Source organism: Monodelphis domestica, chromosome 4 (assembly GCF_027887165.1).
Source record: "Monodelphis domestica isolate mMonDom1 chromosome 4, mMonDom1.pri, whole genome shotgun sequence".
NCBI lineage: Eukaryota > Metazoa > Chordata > Mammalia > Didelphimorphia > Didelphidae > Monodelphis > Monodelphis domestica.
Genome location: NC_077230.1, coordinates 158,264,191 through 158,285,442, shown reverse-complemented (window position 1 = coordinate 158,285,442; position 21,252 = coordinate 158,264,191). Strand labels below are relative to the sequence as shown.

Below are 21,252 nucleotides of genomic sequence, written 5' to 3'. Positions count from 1 at the left end.
AGAAGAAGAAGAAGAAGAAGAAGAAGAAGAAGAAGAAGAAGAAGAAGAAGAAGAAGAAGAAGAAGAAGAAGAAGAAGAAGAAGAAGAAGAAGAAGAAGAAGAAGAAGAAGAAGAAGAAGAAGAAGAAGAAGAAGAAGAAGAAGAAGAAGAAGAATTGGCTATCAAATAGGAGGATTTGAATTCTCACCCTCTCTAAGGTGGCTAGAACTAACACATGTACGGACATTATGCTTTGTAAAAATGCTGACCACATAGCCTAGAAAGTGAGTTGTCTAATGACAGGTAGTTAGGGGGATGAGAAGGATAAATCAATAAGCAAAGTCCATGCTTCCTTTGGATTGTAGTTATGATAAAAGCAATCCTAAAGAAAAGTTGCAAGTCACTTAGAGGTGATTAAATCCTTTCCCTGGTGAAGTCTTTTGTGAGTAAAAGGAATCCTTATAACTGTTGCATTGATTTTCTCACTTAGTTACAACATATCATATCCTTGTTTGTCAGGGATTGAAATTACCTATTACAGATCATTGATGGTTTTAATAGTCCTAATCCTGACCTACCAGCTACCGTTCCACTCTGGGATCTAAAACAATATTAGTGTTGAAAAACTTGAGGAAGAACTTTTTGAAAAGACCCCACATTTTATGATTCCTTTGTATTGCAATGAATGCTTCCTTCTTTGTCTTTACTACCCATTTGCCTCAAGGTGTTAAATGCTCATCTGTTTAATGAACAGAGCACTCTCAAAGAATCTCCAAAAGGCAAAGGAATGTTCAGATTTGTAAAAATATATGTAATAGCTTCGTGAATAAACTTGGAGAGATTTTCCTTACTTTCCATCTCTAGTTTCTCATGTCTCCTGACCAACTGAAGGCCAGTGTGATTTTATTCAAATAATAAAAGGGAAGGGGGATTGAGCTAATGTTATCAATATCATAATTTAGAAAGTGCAAAATATGAGCACAGTAGGGTATATTTAGACTTCCAATACAATCCTAAATTGATTCCTCATTACAATGTTGTGGTGGCCCTTTTTATCTATTCTCATGGCCCATGTTGGTTTTTAAGCGTAAACCAGCTAATTTTTGGAAATGTCATTTACTTCAAGTTTGAGCAACTAGGTGATTTTTGTTGTTGTATTGTCATTAAACAATTTTTCCCAATGATGTGGATTTTTTGTGTGATAGGAATGTTTCATTTTTGTCTTTGTATTCTCAGAAGCTAGGATTGTGATTCTCACAGTGTAGATGCTAAATAACTGCTTAGTGAAATAAATGGACTTGAATTTACTAAGGTATTGAGGGGATTTGACTTGTATCATTATAGAGAGCATCACAAAAATGGAATTAATCATGAATCCTTAATGTATAATATTTAGAAACACATGATAAAAATAGGATGTTTCTATGGATTTACCAGTGGTAGAATTGCACAGCAATGGGATTTTTATACAACTATTTTTTTCTATTAAAAAAATCACATTATAAAAGGAACAGTGACCTCTATGAAACTTTGCAATGCTTGAGAATTCAAAAGCGACAGTTGGAATTCAATGTCTAATTTACCATGCTGAGTTTCTATACTGCACAACCAGGAGGCCACAGCATGTGAAGCTTTAAGCAAAATGACCAGATGCCTTTAGTGTTCCTACATTTAGACACAAAAGTCAGTGATCAAAAGCTAAATTTTGGGCATCAACTCTGACCATTTTTTAGGGGGGTTTGACTTGACTTTGAAGTGATGGGTATAACCAGAGCCTGAATAATTCACTCTTACCTGATGTGATCCTTGTGACTCAGGTTCATCAGCCTCTCTTTCATATCTTATGGTTTCATTTTTTAAAAAGCTTTTGCTGTTCAGATTTTATTTGTTAAAACAAAGAATTCAGGATTTAAATATTTTATAACTTCTTATATGGGGATGGGGTTAGAACATGAACCATTCATCATATCAGTGAATTTACTGCTCAGTTATGTTAATTTAATACTTTGCTGAGTCTTTAAAAATAAAACAAAACATGAAACAGTAAATAAGTTGCTCCATGTTCCCATGAAGGACAAGTAGAAATAGAAGAAATTTATAAAACAATCAGTATAATCCTTCACAAAATTACTTTTGTAAGGCATTTTGTAGTATGTTCCTTTTCAAGCAATATTTTGTGACATCACAAGAACAACAAAAATAAAAAATAAAAAAAGTTCAAATAATCCCTGTGAGATAAAATTCAAAAGGGTTATATATTATATGTATACATATATATTTTCACCCAAATCACTGTGGTATTTATAATATCATCTATGATCTTTATAAGTTCTAAACTGTGCTTCCTTTGAACAGATATAAAAATTTAATAAAGGGCTTCAGCAAATCTTCCCAGATCAAGGGAAAGAAACACAAAACCCAATGTCTTGTCATAGCAAAGGCCTTTTAAGCTTTTAATTTCCCCAAGTGAATGATATCTTCACCTGAATGAAATTATAGACAAAAGTATCAATCCTTGCTTGGTCTTAGGGAAACATAGTGAGATTTGTTTGACTTCAGGCACTCAAGGTCATATTGCGGAGGAGCCACTGTTGGGATCGGCTTCCATTGCAGTCCTTCATGGTAGGTACCATTTTGTCATCTTCTGAAGGCTCATCAAGACATTGGTTGCTATTGATATGTCTCAATGTAAGCTTCTGAAAAAAAATAAAGGGTGTTTATTTTTACATACATGTATGTATTAGATAATCATTGAATGAAACTAAGCAGACTAAATCTAGCATTATTAATATGCTCTTCTTTAGTATAAAGCACAGAGTAGCCTTGTATCATATATTTTATGAAGGAAAATGTACACGTGATATTTGATAAATAATCTAGTATAGAGGTTTCCAATGGTGTGTGTGTGTGTGTGTGTGTGTGTGTGTGTGTGTGTGTGTGTGTGTGTGTGATGGACACCTTTGGTGGTCTGGTGAAACCAATGGAACTCTTCTCAGAATATTTTTATGAGAATAAATAAAATAAAATGCACAGGATTATAAAGGAAATATTATATTGAAATTTAGTTATCAATATATTTTAAAGGGTAATAATATAGATCAGGTTAAAAACCATTGACCTAGATGATTATACATAAAATGAAATTTTCTCTGCTGGATAGAATACTATATCAGAAGACAGAAGATTTGGTTCAGATCTTTTCTCTGATAATAATTGATTGTGGGGAAGTCTTGACTTCTCTAAAATTCAGGTTCCTTACTTGTAAAAGAGGTTAAAAAATTTGTGATATGGCCTGGAGTCAGGAGGATTTGGTTTAAAAGCTGACCTCAGATACTTCCTATCTGTGTGTGAACCTGGGCAACTCACTTTTTTGTTTGCCTAGCCATTGTCTTTCTATCCTAGAGTTAACACTAGGCCAGAAAATAAGAGTTTGTAAAAAAAAAAAGGAGAAGAAAATAAATGGGTAAATACAAAAGTGATATTTGAAGTGCATTATTATTATGGCTAGTAGCTTGACTTTAGGAACATGAATTAATTTCTCAGGTTCCTCTTCTGTAAAATAAGTCTAGTGATCCCAGTTCTACCTACCTGAAATAATGGTGCTGTTATTAAAATGAAATAAAGTGGATTGTAATATATTATAAATACTGAATACTATGTAAATGAGAAAACGGTCATTGAATTGACTCATAAGGCTTACTAACCTGTATCTATTGTATAGTATCCTATTCAATAGAAGATTAAAATTGCAGTCCTCCAAGATATGTGTTACATAGCAAAGGGACCATCCATTAGGGAATTTTAATTAATTGTTATAGCAAATACTACTAAGTTATCTTAAGTCAATGATAGCTTTACGTATAAGTTGTTTAGTGTCATTTTGGTCAATACACACGATATATCTCTAGATTATACATTAGGTGAAGATATTCCTAGTGGAGAGGGCAATTGAGAAATGGCATGAAAATACATATACCTACCAGAAAATAGTTTTCACTGGCAGAAGCAGGTTGATGGGGCTATGCCAGTTTAATTTGTTGATAAATTAGCTCAGTATATATTATACAGACCATTATAACATTGGGTGGAATTCAACTCAAAAGCTAGATCAAAAGTAATTTGGATTATTGAAATGAAGAAAGATACAATAATGCCTCTAAGATAAAAAAAATTAATAAGAAATTTAGAGAATAGTACTATGGGTCTAACGTCAAGAAGATATAAGTTCAGATGAAGTCTCAGACACATGCTAACTTTGGGCAAATCACTTTACATCTATTTTACTCAGTTTTCTCAACATCTATCCCCCAAAGTGTTGTTGATCAAAAGATAATATTTATAAAAATTGCTTAGCATAGTGCTTGACATATAAAAGGCATTTGCAAATGCTACATATTATCATTTTTTATTGATAATAAGATATTCCATTTTACTTTATAATAATTTTCAAGGACCTTAAATATTAGTATATCAGTAGACAGTAGAATATTTTTATTACTCCATATCAAAGGAAACAAATGCTATATGATTTAAAACATTATTTTTTCATTTGTAATTTCTTGTATTATTTTATTCTTTGAAAATGGTCTTGCAGTAAATACTGAAGTATAGCCCTTTCATTCTTTCTGAGCTGACTTTCATTCTTTCTGGCCCACACTCCTTCTAACATTATTGTATCTCTCCTTTTTCCTCAGAGTACCTGCTGTTGTGGAACAATTTTTTAAAATATTTTTAGCCTAATAGTTGGTTTGATGATTGTATATACAAGTTGGCTATTCTTTAACCTACTTTCCAGAATAGCACATTATATGCCGTGGTAACTCAGTATCCATTATATCCTTCAGCTGATAATACTTATGTATTGTCCAGTCAGCTAAAATAGGATACTGGAAATATCAAAACTGTCTATTTAGGATTAACTCAAGTTTCAACATGGAAATGGTGATGACTAATTTGTAAAATGCATATGAGGACCTGAGGAAACTGATTCTTTCATTTTCTTCTATCCCCAATTCTCTATTCTCCATGTTGGAAGAATCCATCCTCACCCCTTAGGTAGATTTGACAAATGGCACAAATATTCCACTGAAAATTAGCTACCATATTTTTTGTCCATCTTCACCTGTCAGGCTCTATTCAGTTTTCTTCTTACTCTAGGTCCTGGCAACTGATAAAATACAGCATCTCTACAAGGTAAGGAAATAAATAGGGTAGAAGACCTATCTTGTAGTACAGGGAGTATGATACCTCCTTACATTATATTATTGTGTATAGAATATAGTATTTCATACAGTGTGGTAGCAGATGGACACTGCATAGAATACTGCTGTGCTCCTATAGTAGGGTGTGTGCATGGGGAGGGGGCTGTCTCTACTCTGATGAAAGATTTGCTAGTCTTTAAGGCAGTTTAACTGTAATATCAAAAACAAAACTAGAGTTTTTTTGTTCCAACAGAAAAACAAAATGGCTTTTGGAACTGCCTTAGACTAAAGTATTATGAACAATGGATCTGCACAAATGTCCCTATAGACTTGAAGAAAAGACAGATTGGGACATAATGGAGAATGGAATGAAATGCAAATGGGGTGAGAAATATAACTTGTGGGATAAAGAAAGTTCAAATGAAGGCCTTTAGATCAGCTTGAAAACAAGACTGGGATTAGAGTAATACTTGGTACTGTTTTATACAAATAGAAGTTATTCCAGTGTCTTTGCACAAAGAAAATTGCATGGTACACAAATTATGCACATTATTTTAGTATACTTTAATAAGAGCAATACCATATTTCTTTTTAAATTTATGTATATAGTTAATTAATTTATAATATTTTCCTATAGTTACATGATTCATATTCTTTCCTGCCCCTCCTCCCTCCATCTTCCAGTGGCCAATGAGCAATTCAACTGGGTTTTGCATTTATCACTGCTCAAGACCTGTTTCCATATTATTAATATTTGAGATAGATTGATAATTTAGAGTCTACATCCCCAATCATATCCCCATTGAACCATGTGATCAAGGAAATGTTTTTCTTCTATGATTCTACTCCCACATTTTTTTCTCTGGATGTGGAAAGCATTCATTCTTGTAAGTCCCTCAGAATTGTCCTGGATCATTGCATTGCTGCCAGTAGAGAAGTCCACTACATTCGATTGTGCCACAGTATATCAGTCTCTGTGTTCAATGTTCTCCTGGTTCTACTCCTTTTGAAGAGCAATAATATTTTAAAAAGAGCCCTGATTTGTGTTGCTGAAAGTACGTTTGTTGTATGTGCCTCAGATCAATTTGAGAACACCAGAAGAACAAAGCAGCTATTCCACTGACTGCTTATATTAAATATCCCTTTAATTCACTAAATAATCTCTTCATATACATAGCCTGTTTCTATTATTTTTCATTGTCCCCAGAAATATTTTCTATTATAATTTATTAGTGCAATCAAATGGTCTTTTAATTTTGTCATCTATCCATTAATCTAGGTCAAAATTTCTATTTTACCCACATCAATTCAGACACATTCCTTTAATACTAAGGATCCCCTTTAATCAAAGTGCACTTTCTGTCACCACTTTGGATACCTAGTTTCTTTAAAGATTCAGTTCAAGTACTATTTCCTGACCACCTGTTCACCTCTCAAATTCTTAATTCTTTATGTCCTGGTATTACTTTTTCACTTTCTAATGAATGTATGTATTGGATGCTCCAAGGAGATTGTAAACACTTTTGGGACATTGATTGTTTCATATTATTCTTGTATTTTCAGTACCTATCAGAAGATTGCAGTAGAGTGTCATTCAATAAATATTTGTTAAAGTCAATAGAATTATATGCCACTCTAATTTTTGTAATTAAAATGAACCTCTCTCCTAAAGACTATACATGTGAATGTTGTACTGAGTTAATGCCTCATGTGTTAGAATCAAAATAATGCCCTGCAAAAACAACACTATTATGTGATTATTATTCGTTAAAATAATTTAGATGTATAAAAACAGTGCAGTTGTTCAAATTATCCAAAATTCATGACCGTGAATTTTTTAAAGATACTAAATAGATCACAAAAAACAAAATACATTTGGGAAAAATATTTTCATCAATTATTTTACAATATACCATGTCATATCTCCATATTTGATTATGGTTTTCTATGTCAATGAATAACAAAAGAATATAGAGTATTTATCTTTATTTTCCTGAAAAATAGGAAAATATAAACTAATAAAATGTTAATGACACATATTATCTAATATCCAAACTTAAAATAGGTATTTCAAACTTTCCCTAATCTATTGGTTGGTCTGCATAAAAAGAAGCCATTTATTAATTATCTTCCCTCTGACATTACTCACTATCCTGTTGACTTCCCAATCCAACCTTCCTTCTTTGTCACCACAAACATACACACACATACACATACATATTTTCTATTTTTATTGAAATGCAAATTTCATAAGGAGAAGGAATATCTTGCTTTTTTAGTATATAGAAATTGCTTGATATAGAACACACTTATTAAATGTTTTTCAATTATTCATTCATTCTTTTGGGAAAACAGTGGGGAAATGACAATCATTATAATGCTTGCAAATATACAGATGTTCAGGATTACAAAGAAAAAATTAAGAACTTTAATTGAACTTTTTAGTTTTCCTATGAAATTTTATTTTGCTAGAGACAGGACATAGCATAGTGTGGTTTAAGAGTGCCAAACTCAAATAGAACTAGTTTCTGACTTAGATAACAAATTAGAAATCTCCTTTAATTTTATTTTCATTTATTCTGTCAAACAATTTCCAATTATATTTACATTTGGATCAAGTAGCATTGCAAGTTTGACATCTCTAGTGTACTGAATATATACCAGACAATGCCAGGATGGTATGGGTTTGAGCACTGCACTGGATAAATATTGGCTTAGTGGACTTCGGCAAGTCACTCAACCTCTCATTGCTCAACAGGATAGTTAACTGAAAAGAAGGTGCCAATCTACTTTTACATAGGAAACTACTTAACTGGAACTTGCCATACTGATGAAATTATAGGTCCTGACAGAAAAAGAAATGAACAAATACAAACAACCTCAAAGTATCTATCACATTCTAAACCACTTTATATACACACAAACTATTTCAATTATATTTTATGTTTCTAATTCATAGAATTATAGCTAAATAATAAAAGTGGGAAATAACTTAATTTCAATGCAGTTAAATCACCAGTAAATAACCTACAACTGCTAAATCAATAAAAATCTAAGTGTAAGCCAGTACGCTGTGCAAAAAAAGTGCCTCAAAATAAAGATTTTTCTCTAACCCCAAATTTTGAGGAATTGAATAACAAGTTAAAAAATGTAACATAAATTTAAATACAATGTTTAACAAAGCCTGCAATACTAACCTCTCATAATTCCTAGAGTTTGTAATCAAGAGGACTGTAAAATACTTTCCTTATAACTTCCAATAGTGTATAGTTTCTTAGCATCCACATTTGTAAAGGACCACCATTACACATTTCCACTGTGGTACCTTGGGAGCCATCATATAGTTTGCTCACTGTGAGACAACCCTGGGTGATTATGTGAAGAATTGTGTGGGTCTACATAGCAAAAGAAAAAAAATGATGATAAAAGAAAATATAAAGATAATAACAAAAAATCTGTGACACATTTAACACTTTTACCTAATAGCATGTAATATATTGTTAATATCAACCATTTTTATATATTTATGAGAAAATAGGTATTAGTTAATTTCATATTTAATATCAAGGTATGATTAAGGGCATTTATCTATCACTGTATCTATCTATAAATATCAATGTGTATACATACACACACAGAGACAGAGGGAGGAATGGGAAGTAGTGGTTGTGGGGTACTGTGATTTCATCAGTATTGAGAACTCTCAGATTAGGAATCTCTCGTTGATTAACATAAGTCACCATTTTCTTATTGTCTTAGAGAATTGCCTTAAGAAATGAAGTCACCTTGTACCCTAAAGAGATAAGGAAAAATACTGGTAAAAATATTCATAGTCATGTTCTTTGTGGTGGCAAAAAATTGGAAAATAAGGGAGTGTTCATCATTTGGGGAAAGACTGAACAAACTGTGGTATCTTATGGTTTTTGGATACTATTGTGCTCAAAGGAATGATGAACTGGAGGAATTGCATGGGAAATGGAATGACCTCCAATAATTGATGCAGTGTGAAAGAAGTAGAACCTGGAGAACATTGTACACCTAGTGTATTTACGTACACATTGTGTCACAATTGAATGTCATAGATTATTCTACTAGCAGTAATGCAATGATCCAGGACAATCCTGAGAAAATCCATGAATCCATGAGAAAAAATGATATCTACATCCAGAGAAAGAACTGTGGGAACAGAAATTCAGTAGAAAATATATGATCAATTATATAATTCAATATGGATGTGATTAGGGTTTTGATGTTAAAAGGTCACTCTACTGCAAATATGAATAACACAGAAATAGGTTTTGAAGAATAGCTCTGGGGAAGGAAAAGAGAAAAGAGGAGGGAAAGAAAATGAATCATGTAAACATGAAGAAATATTTAGAAATAAAGACAATTAAACAACACATAAAGATCCTTAAACAGATTAATTTTGATTTAGAAAACTACATGTTAATATTGACTATATCCTATTGTCTTTTTTATTTTGTAAATGTTCTCAATTATATTTTAATATAGTGGGCTGCACTTGGGGGTGTTGTGAGCCATAGGGCTGCCCAGGGCAGGACACATCTATCCAACCTCATAGACATAGACATAAACACATAGACAACCTCAGTTTTCAAATTTGCTTCAAAATTTAATAATTCTACTAGATCACAACTTGTCTAATAAAATTGGGATATATTGGGTATATTAGGATAGATAATGTCTAAAGTCCTTTCGACTCCTTGCCTTCCAAATTCAATCTACAAAGATCCTTGTTAGGGAAGTATGCATATCCTCGGCACGTGAATTCCATACAAGCCAAAGTTAGGCAGGAAAAAAAAAAAGGTCATCTATTGAAATGAGAGCATCAAAAAAAAGATGATTTCATCATCTCAGCTTTATTGGATCTTTGATTATAAGTAAAAAATACAGACATAAAACAAGGGATTGAATGGAATTTGTCAAATGGAAAATTAAATTTTTTTGGACATATGGATTTTTTTATCACTAAATACAAGTTCACTTGCAGATAGTAACTATTTCAAAATTCTTTTTAATTGGAGGCTAAACATAAGTGTTCTTTATTCAATATTTCCTTCAAATATTTTATGAAAGATAATGTTGTTATGTGAAGCTTCATGTCGCGAGAGTTACAAAACCAGAGATATATAAAAGCAATTCTGATTCTAAAATATCATAGAGAATGTGAGACTATAGATAACCTTTTCATTTATCTGATAAAATTTAAGTTTTGTATGAATTATGTCTCAATATTTAGACCTTTTTAAGTTGTGTCCACATGAAACTAAATACATGAACATTGAAATGAATCAATTAATAATGTGGATATCTGGAAGTAAAAACACAATTTTTAATATAACTTTTTAGTTTTCAAATTTTTTGGCAAGATGGAATGCAAGCTAAGTGTGCTTGTAATTTTATGATCATAAATAAGTCAGTATTTTTCAATGCCAGGAAAACAGTTTCAGAAGTTGAGAAAATGTCATATGCTTATCTTAAATAAGGCATCAGGATATTATCCTTTAAAGGGGGAAGCCATTGTAATTAAGCTTTACATAATAACTGGATAATAAAGTCCTTTGACATCTTTACTGTTGCTGCAGAGTAAACATGGAAGCAGTTTATTCCTGAAGAATCACAGAAGCACACTAGAGTGTATTTCTTCCAGGAAAAGCAAAGACATACTTCTTCCTGGAACTGTATTGAGATTGAAGTGCAAACTTTGCTGTTCCTTCTGTCCAAATCTTCTTTAGGAAGTTATAATTACTGGTAATTTGACTCTATTTAGACATTTGCTCTGATCATAACAGACCCATTCAGCTCACCAGGGAGCAACAAAACTACATTTCTTACTGTATTCAACTGGGAGCTCCCATTTTATGTATAAACAGGGCAAAAACTGACTCATAAACAACTGTTAAATAACTAGACCCCCTTGGAAAAAAGCAAACGGTGAAGTTGAGGTTTGTGCCAACTAAACATCAAACATAAAGTGGTTGTAGAAGAATTCTTGTTTTATGACATAAATGACTCCACAATAGTTGATTTTGAACCACAAATTTTACCAAACTAAGAACCATGGAAGTATCATAGCTAGAAAGGACCTTCAAAATAATATAGTCAAATCTCTCATTTTCCTTATGATAAAAATAAGGTCCATAGATCTTTAGTGATTTATCAAAGGTCATATAGATAGTAATTGACAGAGATAGCATTTGAACCTGGGTCATCTTACTCTAGCTTCTGTTTACTCATTGCTATTGTTGCTATAATATATGTTTGGACACTTGGAGACAGGTATAAATTCTTTGATTTCCATCTACTAATTTAAATAAATTTCCAGGCAAAATGACAGACCTCATGATCTTACAGATTATAGCTAGTGGGTAATTGTGATCTATTACTTTCAATAAGGTCAATAATTATTAAAGACCTATTATTAGTAAGGCATTGTACTGGACTCTAGAGAAATGACTAGTTTCTGACCTACATGAATTGATTTTCTTTTGGGAGATAGTAAAGTCATGGTAATCTGGAAAAACAAATTAGGGTTCATATCCTTCTGTGATGAATAATTATTTGTGTCATTGTGTATATAATAATTACATGATTAGCCCTTTACAAATAAAACCTACATCAGTAAGAATGTTTAATATTTGATTATATAGTATTATATATATAGCACAAATATGAGTAGTCCACAACAAAAATGATATTGAAGTATCTATAATATAATGTAAGCATATATCACATAATAAACTAGAAGAGTAGCAAAGTCATTTCCAACAAATCGTTGTATAATATTTCTGTTACTGTGTACAATGTTCTCCTGATTCTGTTCATGTCACTGTGCATCATTTCCTGTAAATCTTTCTAGGTTTTACTGAATACCCTGCTTATTTATTATAGCACAATAATAGTCCATCTCAATCATATGCCTCAGTGGTTTTTGCAAAAACTTTTAAAATTTTATGAAATCAAAATTATGCATTTGATTTTGCATCAACCTCTCTGTCTTGTTTGGCCATAAATTCATTATCCAGAGATTTAAAGGTAAATTTTTCCATGTTCCCCTAATTGACTCATGGTATCAACTTTTATGTCTAAATCATGTACCCATTTTGACCTTACCTTGGTAGGCAGTGTGAGATTTTGGTCTATATCTATTTCCTGTAAAGCTCCTTCCTAATTTTCCCAGGAAATATTTTGCAAATTGTGAGTTTTTGTCCCCAAAGTTTGGAACTTTGGATTTGTCAAATATTGGATCACTATGGTCATTTACTATAATATTTTCTGTATTTATTCTCTTCCGTTGATCCACTACTCTGTTTCTTAAAAAATACCAGATTCTTTTGATAGCTACCATTTTTATTACTTTTTAAGATTTGGCACAGTTAGGCCACCACTGTCTGACATTATTTTTTATTTTTTAATATTCTTTAGTTTTTGTTATACCAGATGAATTTTGTTTTTTACTTTTTATTAGCCTTATAAAATATTTTTGGCAGTTTGATGAGCATGGCACTGAATAAGTAAATTAACTTAGGTAGAATTATTATTCTTATTACATTGACTCAACATATTTATAAGCAATCAATAATTTTACAAATTTTATGTCTTATTTTCTTTGTGTGAAAAGTGTTTTGTAATTTTGTTTATATATTTCCTCTGCTTGTCTTGGCATATAGAAACCCAACTATCTTATAGTATTTCTAGTTTTTTTTTTTTTAATGGATTTTTCTATTCTATTTCTTCTTGCTGGATAGTATTGGTGATATATAAAAATGCTGATGATTTATGTGGGTTTCCTTATGTCCTGTATCTTTGCTAAAGGTGTTAATTACTTCAACTAGTTTTTAATTGCTTCTCTGGGGTTCTCTAAGTATATCATCATTCATTTGCATAGAGTGATAGTCTGTTTCCTCATTGCCTCCTCCAATTGCTTCAGTTTTTTTTCTTCTCTCATTGCTATAGCTAGAATTTCTATTACAATATTGAATAATAGGAGTAATAATGGATATCTATGCTTTACCCCTGATATTATTGGGAAGGCAAATAGTTCATCTCACTATAGATAATAATTGCAGATGGTTTTAGTTAGATACTAGCACTCTTCTCTATCTTGTAACTGTAACCACAGTCCCTGTTCCCTTGTGACCACTTTTCTTAGCCTTTGAACTGTGACCCAACTGTTTCTGGGCAATCCCACAGGGTTCTGAACCTAGTAACAACAAATGATCTTCTGTAATCTTTTTTTCTTATCAGTTTTCTGACCCTCTTATGATCTGTGGACTGAGATCTTACAGGTGCTCCTTTAACCTTGGTAGCCCTCTCCAAGGCCTATTCTTGGTGTTACCTTGCAGCTTGTGCTAAGCTCTAGGACCAAGCATTGCCCTTGGAGGACAGAATTTTCCTGTTGCTAAAGGGATTTTCTTAATCTCTTCCTCTGTCTTCTTAAGAGACAAGAGAGCAGGATTTCTAAGTAGATCAGAACTAATAGGAGTCAGTGAGCCAGAGCTGAAAATTCCTTTACCAGGAAGTCCAGGACAGAGATAAGGAAGGAGCACTGTCAGGGACTTTTGCCTCTAGATCTCAAAAAAGCAGGAGGTCTATCTCTGAGGCAAGGACCACTGGCAGTTGGCTACTGACAGTTGGGTGATAGAAAACTGATTGAAGGATTGAGTGACTAGTGGCTGTCTGATTATTTAGGAAGTTAGGTACTAAGTGAATCATTTTTAGAAAGAGTAGGTTAGAGTTGGCTTAGTGTTTTCCAGGCAAGAAGAAACTATCCTCAGAAGATACTTAGAGGTATGTAGTTAGAAATTTTAGATAGTATTAAGAATTTTAGATATAGTTATGGGATATAAGGATAATAATCTCTTTCCTCTTTTTCTATTTTCTATTTGTACTTCTTTCAAATTAAACTAAGCTTTTATTCAACTTCTTTTCTCACTTTTGTTGAACTCCTACTTCTAACCCTTACAATCCTGATCAGTTAAGTTGCCTTGGGCCAAAAAATTGTTTTACCCTGATTTTTTGCTGGTTCCATTGCTTAAGACTTTAATTTGGGGCATTATTTTTACCATGATTAGAATTGGAATTTAGGAGAGCTCTAGTGAATTACTACCATTAATTCACCATCCTGACTCTACCTCCATTTTGAAAAATATTAGTAGTAGTGGTAGTCTCTCGGTGATCGATAATGACTATTGTCTTTGTGTAGTTTCATCTACGGTGTACCCTCATGTGGCTTTGGAGTCCAAAGGCTGAGGTGCAAATTTTGTGGCACATGGGGCACGGGACTCCAGTTGTTATGGGAGGTGTGGTTGTGGCCTGGTGTCAGCGTTCACGCGCAGTGGCAAGACGTCGACCTCGCTCATCTTCAAAGGTGGTGGCAGCATGGTTAATGTGGGTTCGCCAGCTGCTTCTGTCAGAGACAGCGAGTTCTAGTTGCTTTGGTGTAATGCCAGCCCACTTCAAGTTGGACTTTAGCTGATCCTTGAATCTTTTCTTTGGTTGGCCTTGTTTCCTGAGTCCAGCTGACAGTTCACCATAGAATACCTATCTTGGTATTCGCTGTGGGTCTATGTGGATGACGTGTCCAGACCATCTTAGCTGGGTTTTGAGGACCATTACTTCGATGCTGGTAGAGTTGGCTCTGTTGAGGACTTCCTGATTGGTGATTCTGTCCTGCTATTGGATCCTCATGATTGACCGGAGGGAGCATTGGTGGAATTGCTCCAGCTGTTTCATGTACTTCCGGTACAGTGTCCATGTCTCACAACCGTACAGGAGCAAGCTGAGGACCACTGCATTATACACTTTGAGCTTCATCGCAGTGCTTACACCTCTGTGTTGGAGGACTTTGCAGCACAGCCGCCCAAGTGCCTGGCTGGCCTTTTGGATCCTGGCATTAATCTCGTGGCCTAGGGACCCGTCGTTGGCGATGGTGCTGCCCAGGTACTTGAAAGTGTTGACATTAGAAAGCTGCGTGCCATCTATTGTAATGCACGGCTGATTAGTTGGCCTCCCTGGTGTGGATTGGAACAGCACCTCTGCTTTGCTGAGGCTGATAGTCAGGCCAAACAGTTTTGTTGCGGTGGTGGTTTGGAGATGATTTTCTTGGTGGGCCATGAGAGCACAGTCATCTGCAAAGAGAGCTTCCAGGATGAGTCTTTCTGTTTTCTTTGTTTTTGCAGTCAGGCGGCGAAGGTCAAATAGTGAGCCATCCAGTCGGTATTTGATGTAGATGCCCAGGTCTAGATCCATCACAGCATGTCGTAATACTTGGGTGAAAAATAGATTGAATAGTACCGGAGCGAGGACACAGCCTTGTTTCACGCCATTGGAGATGTTGAAGCTATCGGAAGTCTCTCCACCAGATAGGACTTCCCCTGTCATGTCGACATGAAAGAGCTGGATCAGTTTGATGAATTTTGCTGGGCAACCGAGCTTGCTAAGGATCACCCACAATGCATCCTTGTTCACTGTGTCGAACGCCTTTGTCAGGTCTATGAAGACAATGTAGAGACTCAGGTTCTGCTCAAGGCATTTTTACTGCATTTGCCTCACTGTGAAGACCATGTCGATGGTGCTGCGATCTGGTCAGAAGCCACATTGTGATTCAGGCAGGTTCTGCTCTGAAACAGATGACATGAGTCTGTTGAGTATAACACGGGCGAGGATCTTTCCAGCAGTGGAGAGTAGTGAGATGCCTCTGTAGTTGTCACAGGCTGCTAGTGAGCCTTTGTTCTTGTATAGGGCTACGATGGAGGCATCTCTGAGTTCTGGGGGCATGTCTTCCTCTTCCCATATGCTGGTCAGCACTATATGGAATGCCTGGAGCTCCTTTCCATTTAAGGCCTTGTACACCTCGGTTGGGATCCCATCTGTACCGGGTGCCTTGCCTGCACTCATTTGTTTAATGGCTTTTTGGACTTCCTCTATTGAAGGAGGGATGTCAAGTTGTTCAATGGAGTGGTTTTGGGGGATCTGGTCAAGGGAGTTTTGGTCGACTAAAGAGGGTCGGTTAAGAAGCTGACTGAAGTGTTCTTTATACCTGTTGCTGATGCCTTTTTTATCTTTTATGAGAGTGTCACCGTCAGAGGATAGCAAGAGAGTGGTGGTGGGTTTTGATGGCCCATATATAGTCTTGAGGGCACTGAAAAATTGTTTGTAGTTTTTCATATCAGCAAACCACTGGATTTCTTCTGCCTTTTTTTCCCACCATCAGTCTTGCATTTTCCTGATCTCACACTGTGCCGTAGCTTGGAGAGACTTGAATCTGTCCTTTTTAGGAGCAGAGTTTGGGTTATTTTGCCACTCCATGAAGGCTTTGTTCTTCTTGCTCAATAGGTCTTCAATAGCAGTGTTGTTCTCATCAAACCAGTCCAGGTGGTTGAGTTGTTTTGGGCCTAGGACTGCCATTGATGTTTCCTTCACATCGTCTCTGAACTGGTTCCATTTCTCTGTGGAGCTTCCAGTGAGTGGTCCCTTGGCAGACAGCTTGTTGTCCAGGCAGGACTGGAATGTTTGCAAATAAGGTGGATCTCTAAGATGACTCACGTTGTAAAATGCACGAACTGTCTGGGCCTGTTTTGGATGGCAAGGTGCAATGCGCATTTGAAGAGTTGCTCTAACTAATCAGTGGTCTGTCCAGCATTCAGCTCCTCTCATGGCTCTGGTGATCTTTACATCCTGGAAGTCTCACCGGCTTACAATGATGTAGTCAATGAGATGCCACTGTTTTGATCTTGGGTGCATCCACGTTGTTTTATATTTGTTCGCAATACTGAATACAGTGTTTGTGATGGTGAGTTCGAACTCTGAGCATTTGATGAGTAGCAGTAGGCCATTGTTGTTCATTTTGCCCACGCCGTGTTTGCCGAGCACTCCTTTCCATCTTTCATGGTCCTGTCCAACGTGGGCATTGAAGTCTCCCAGTAGTATCAGCTTGTCATTTGTGGGCACTGAGTGCAGGACGGCACTCAGGTCAGAGTAGAACTGCTCGATGATCTCCTTTGTGCTGGTCAGTGTTGGGGCATATGCTCTGATGATTGTGGCATACCGGTCTTTGCTGAGAGGCAAACGGATCTTCATTAGCCTCATGCTGATGCCCACAGGCAAGTCTGGCAGCTGTTTGAGCAAACTGGTCTTGATGGCCAGGCCAACACCGTGGATTCTGTTTTCATTTGAGGCTCTACCTTTCCAGAAGAAGGTGTATCCACTGGTGGGTTTGCTGAGTGATCCCTCTTCTGGTAAGCGTGTTTTGCTTAAGGCTGTGATGTCGATGTTATATCGTGCCAGTTCTTTACCGATTAGAGCTGTTCTTCTCTCAGGTCTTGGGGTATTTTCTCTATCAAGTAATGTCCTGATGTTCCATGCTCCTAGTAGGAGTTTCTTTGTATTTTTTCTTTGATTTCGACCGCTTAAAGGGGATGACCCGCCAGCCGCGGTGTGCTGACCGGGTGTTTGTAGGGCAGGAAATGTTTGGGACACCTTTTCTAGTTCCCTCCCTTGATTAGGGTGAGCAGTGCTGTCCTAGAGAGGGCTGCTCAGTTGCCCAGGATGCTACCGAATGTCCCTGCTGCCCACAGGGGTGAGTGACCACTGGTTCATGGGAGGCCTACGTGCAGGATCGTGACTACAACTGCCAGTGGTCACCTCCACCTGTTGTGTCGTCACTTCCCCATCGCCACAGGTCTTGAAGAGGGTGGACGGAGTTAGGATAGATGAGTGTGCACAAAGATACTTGTGCGTGAAAGACATTTAAGTGGAAAAGCCGATGCACAGAGACAGTCCCACTCTCTCGGCGTTGGAAGCCTGGGTCCAGTGGCACGAAACCTGTTCATGACAGTTCCACTTTAGTCTTTTATTCATAAGACATGCATACATATGTGATATAGTGTATGTGCTTGTATACACATATATGTGTATACATATATATTTGTATGTGGAGATATGTATATGTGTATACATTTTTCTTCTTTCCTCCATTAGAGAGTGAGATCTGTGAGCACAAGGAATGTCATATATTTGCTTTCTTAAAAATCCTTTATATTAAACACTATTCTTAGTACAAAGTAAGTGTTTAATGAAAGAGTATTGACTGACACATTGAGCCAAATAATAAATAGTATTCTTCATCTACAGTCAGAATATTGTCAAATCAAATCCTAGTTCTGAGACTTGCAATGGTTACAACTTGGTCAAGTTATTTAATATCTACATACTTCAGGCAATTCTCTAGTATTAATGTACTTGATCAGATCATTGTGACAATTTGTGTTGGAGGAGAGAGTTCAAAAACTGATAAAATCACTAACCCTTATTTGGCAATTGAAAAAGTAATAAGTCGGGTCTACCAATTATACTGATGTGTAAGTGATGTTAGAAGTAGCTAATGATTTGGCAAAAACCATCTCCATGTGTTTTTCTTTTTTGTTGATTAAAAATGTTCATATACAATGTCTGTTTTCCAAAATTCATACAACTTAAAAATATCACTGAAGCCACTTGAAAGTTAGATAAAGAAGGTGCTTTTAAAATTGAAACAGTAAGTTTGGATAGAATTAAGTCATTTCAATATAATTAAAACATATTTTTAAAAGTTAGAAATCCTATTTCTAGTTACTTTATGTAAGATATGGAGGCTTATTAAAATTATTGCATTATTTATGTATCAGGTTTGCAGGAATTAATTATTCATATACTCTAATAAAAACATTGGTCATAGATTGACAGGTGGTACTTAATTTAATAGTAAATATTGTATTCTCTTCTTTTTATTTGAATACAACACTTATAAAAATAAAGTATTATAATTTCTTGGATCACTTACTTAATCATTTTTATCCAATAGGAAAATTGGCATATTCAGTAAAAGAAAAAAAGGTGTGCTGATCTATTTGGTATTTTTAATAACAAACAGGAAATAAAATGAATTGTTGAGTTGTCAGTATTTTAGACAATAATAGATTCTACAACAGTTCACAACTATTGCTATGAATATGTATATATATACATATTATATATGTATATATATATATACATGTATTATATATATAATGGCAAAACTTGTCTCGAACTATAGTTTTCAAGACTACAAGTCTACATGTAGGGAAATATACTAATTGGAATTTAATTTTCAGATACTTTCAGATCACTTACCTTAAAGTTATATTCCCATTTACCTGCATACTTACAGAAATGGAAGAAAAAATGGAAACAAATATCAAGCAATGACTAAATGTAAATGGGAACTGAAAAAAATCATTAAACATTTTTTTCTTGTCATAGATATCTGAGTCAAATGAAAGAAAGACATCTATATTGTCGAAACAGGAAACCAATTTGTAAAAACTGGATTTTTATCCTAGATCCTCTAAATCCACTTCTTTCACCACATGAAAAACAGGGGTTATTTTTAGACTCTTATTTTTTAAAAAGAAAGCTTGTTGCTTAGTGTTTGTTGAGTGTAAATGTGTTGTACTAAATCCAGATCTTTGTACTGTACTGAGTCGCCTGGATGCTCACAAAGAAATGTCATTATCTGCAATTATTTCAGCAAGTTATACATTTCAAATGGGTTGGAACATATTTCCACTCTTCTTCAAACCAAGAAAACAAGGAAGCTTCTACAGAACAGAATGATAGGCTCTGAGTGTAATCCTAAACTCGACCTTGCCCCTTTGCAACCCTTTTAGTCAATATTTTTCTTTCCTTTTTGAATCCACAAACACCTTTCTAGATTCCTCAGAAGTAAGGTGCAAAACACATTTATATCATTTTCCAGAAAGTTAGTAATCTTGTGGCATTATAAACAGCATATGTGGCTGACACTTTTATGAAACATTTTTTTCTCTTAATGGAAATACTATTGGTATGGCCCCAAAATGGAAATGTCATTTTTTATACCTCTTTCTACTTCAATCACTATTCCCAATCTCAAATCAGTTACCAAAATCAATTGATTCATTCTCCATAATATCTCTCAAATATGTCATCTCCATTCTCCTCATATCCATTTACTTCTGACCTTCTTGGATGTAATAATACTTTCCAAACTCACCTCTTTATCTCCTGTCTCTACTCTTTCTAATTCATCTTTCACCAAACTGCCAAAATAATCCTAGATATTCATTTAAATATTATTTCCATGTAAAAAATATCAGTAGCTCCTTATAGGATAAATAAATATTCTTTCACTTAACATTGAAGACAAACATGATATATCTTCATTTTTTTTTGTTTTTTAATTTATTTGTCAATAAATAAGAAAACAAAATAATTTTGTGAATAAAACTCAAGATGAGAGATAGGACAGCTTAATTCAACTTAATTAAAAAAATGATCACTTGTAGTGTAGGCCAAAATATTGACATTTTTAGTCTCATAAAAGATCATTAAATTTCACATATTCATAATTTCTAGTCAAATTGTACTATAAGTAGAACTTTAAAAAAAAACTTCTCTTACATTTTCTTGTTTCAGTCTATTCACAACATGCTTTGAATATATTCCTTCACAGCTGTATGAGTTGACATTTTTTCCTTACTTCAAAGTCCAATTCAGGTAAGACATGCTCAATAAACTAATATATTCACTCATTGAATGCATAACATATTCCTTGAATTTCCATATAGAACTTATCATATTTTCTCTTAATAGGAGTCTACTTTGTATTCATGCTGAATTTTCATTATTATAAGATGAATGAAGCTTGAGTCTTTTTCTTTCTCTTTCTCTAGTCATTAAATTCCCAACATTTAGCATAGTGTATATAGTTAGCTTTAATAAATATTAAATGGAAATGAGTGGAATATAGGATATTTTAGAACTATGAATATATTGAATGAGTTAAACTTTTAGCTTCATTATATAAGGTATTACTAAGAAGGTAAAATCATACATTTTGTAGTATGTTTCTAGCCAAAATCTTCACTCAGATATATTAAATTTAAAATAGATGCAATTAGATAAGCAACTCATTATTTAAAGAATATATGCAGCTGAAATTTTGAAGCAATTAGGCCATATTGACAATGTGGTTTTGTAATTGTTTATTTAC

At 34.5% G+C, this 21,252-nt stretch overlaps 1 protein-coding gene across 1 annotated transcript in view; it reads right to left on the bottom strand.

Moving 5' to 3' along the window:
* Positions 1–1,122: 1,122 nt before the first annotated feature.
* Positions 1,123–21,252, bottom strand: part of GALNT13 (polypeptide N-acetylgalactosaminyltransferase 13) — an 809,448-nt gene continuing 789,318 nt past the window's right edge. The window contains exon 12 of the mRNA XM_001373001.4: positions 1,123–2,675. Coding sequence (XP_001373038.1) covers positions 2,535–2,675 — 141 coding nt within the window. The 3' untranslated portion in view covers positions 1,123–2,534. The remainder of the gene's footprint in view (positions 2,676–21,252) is intronic.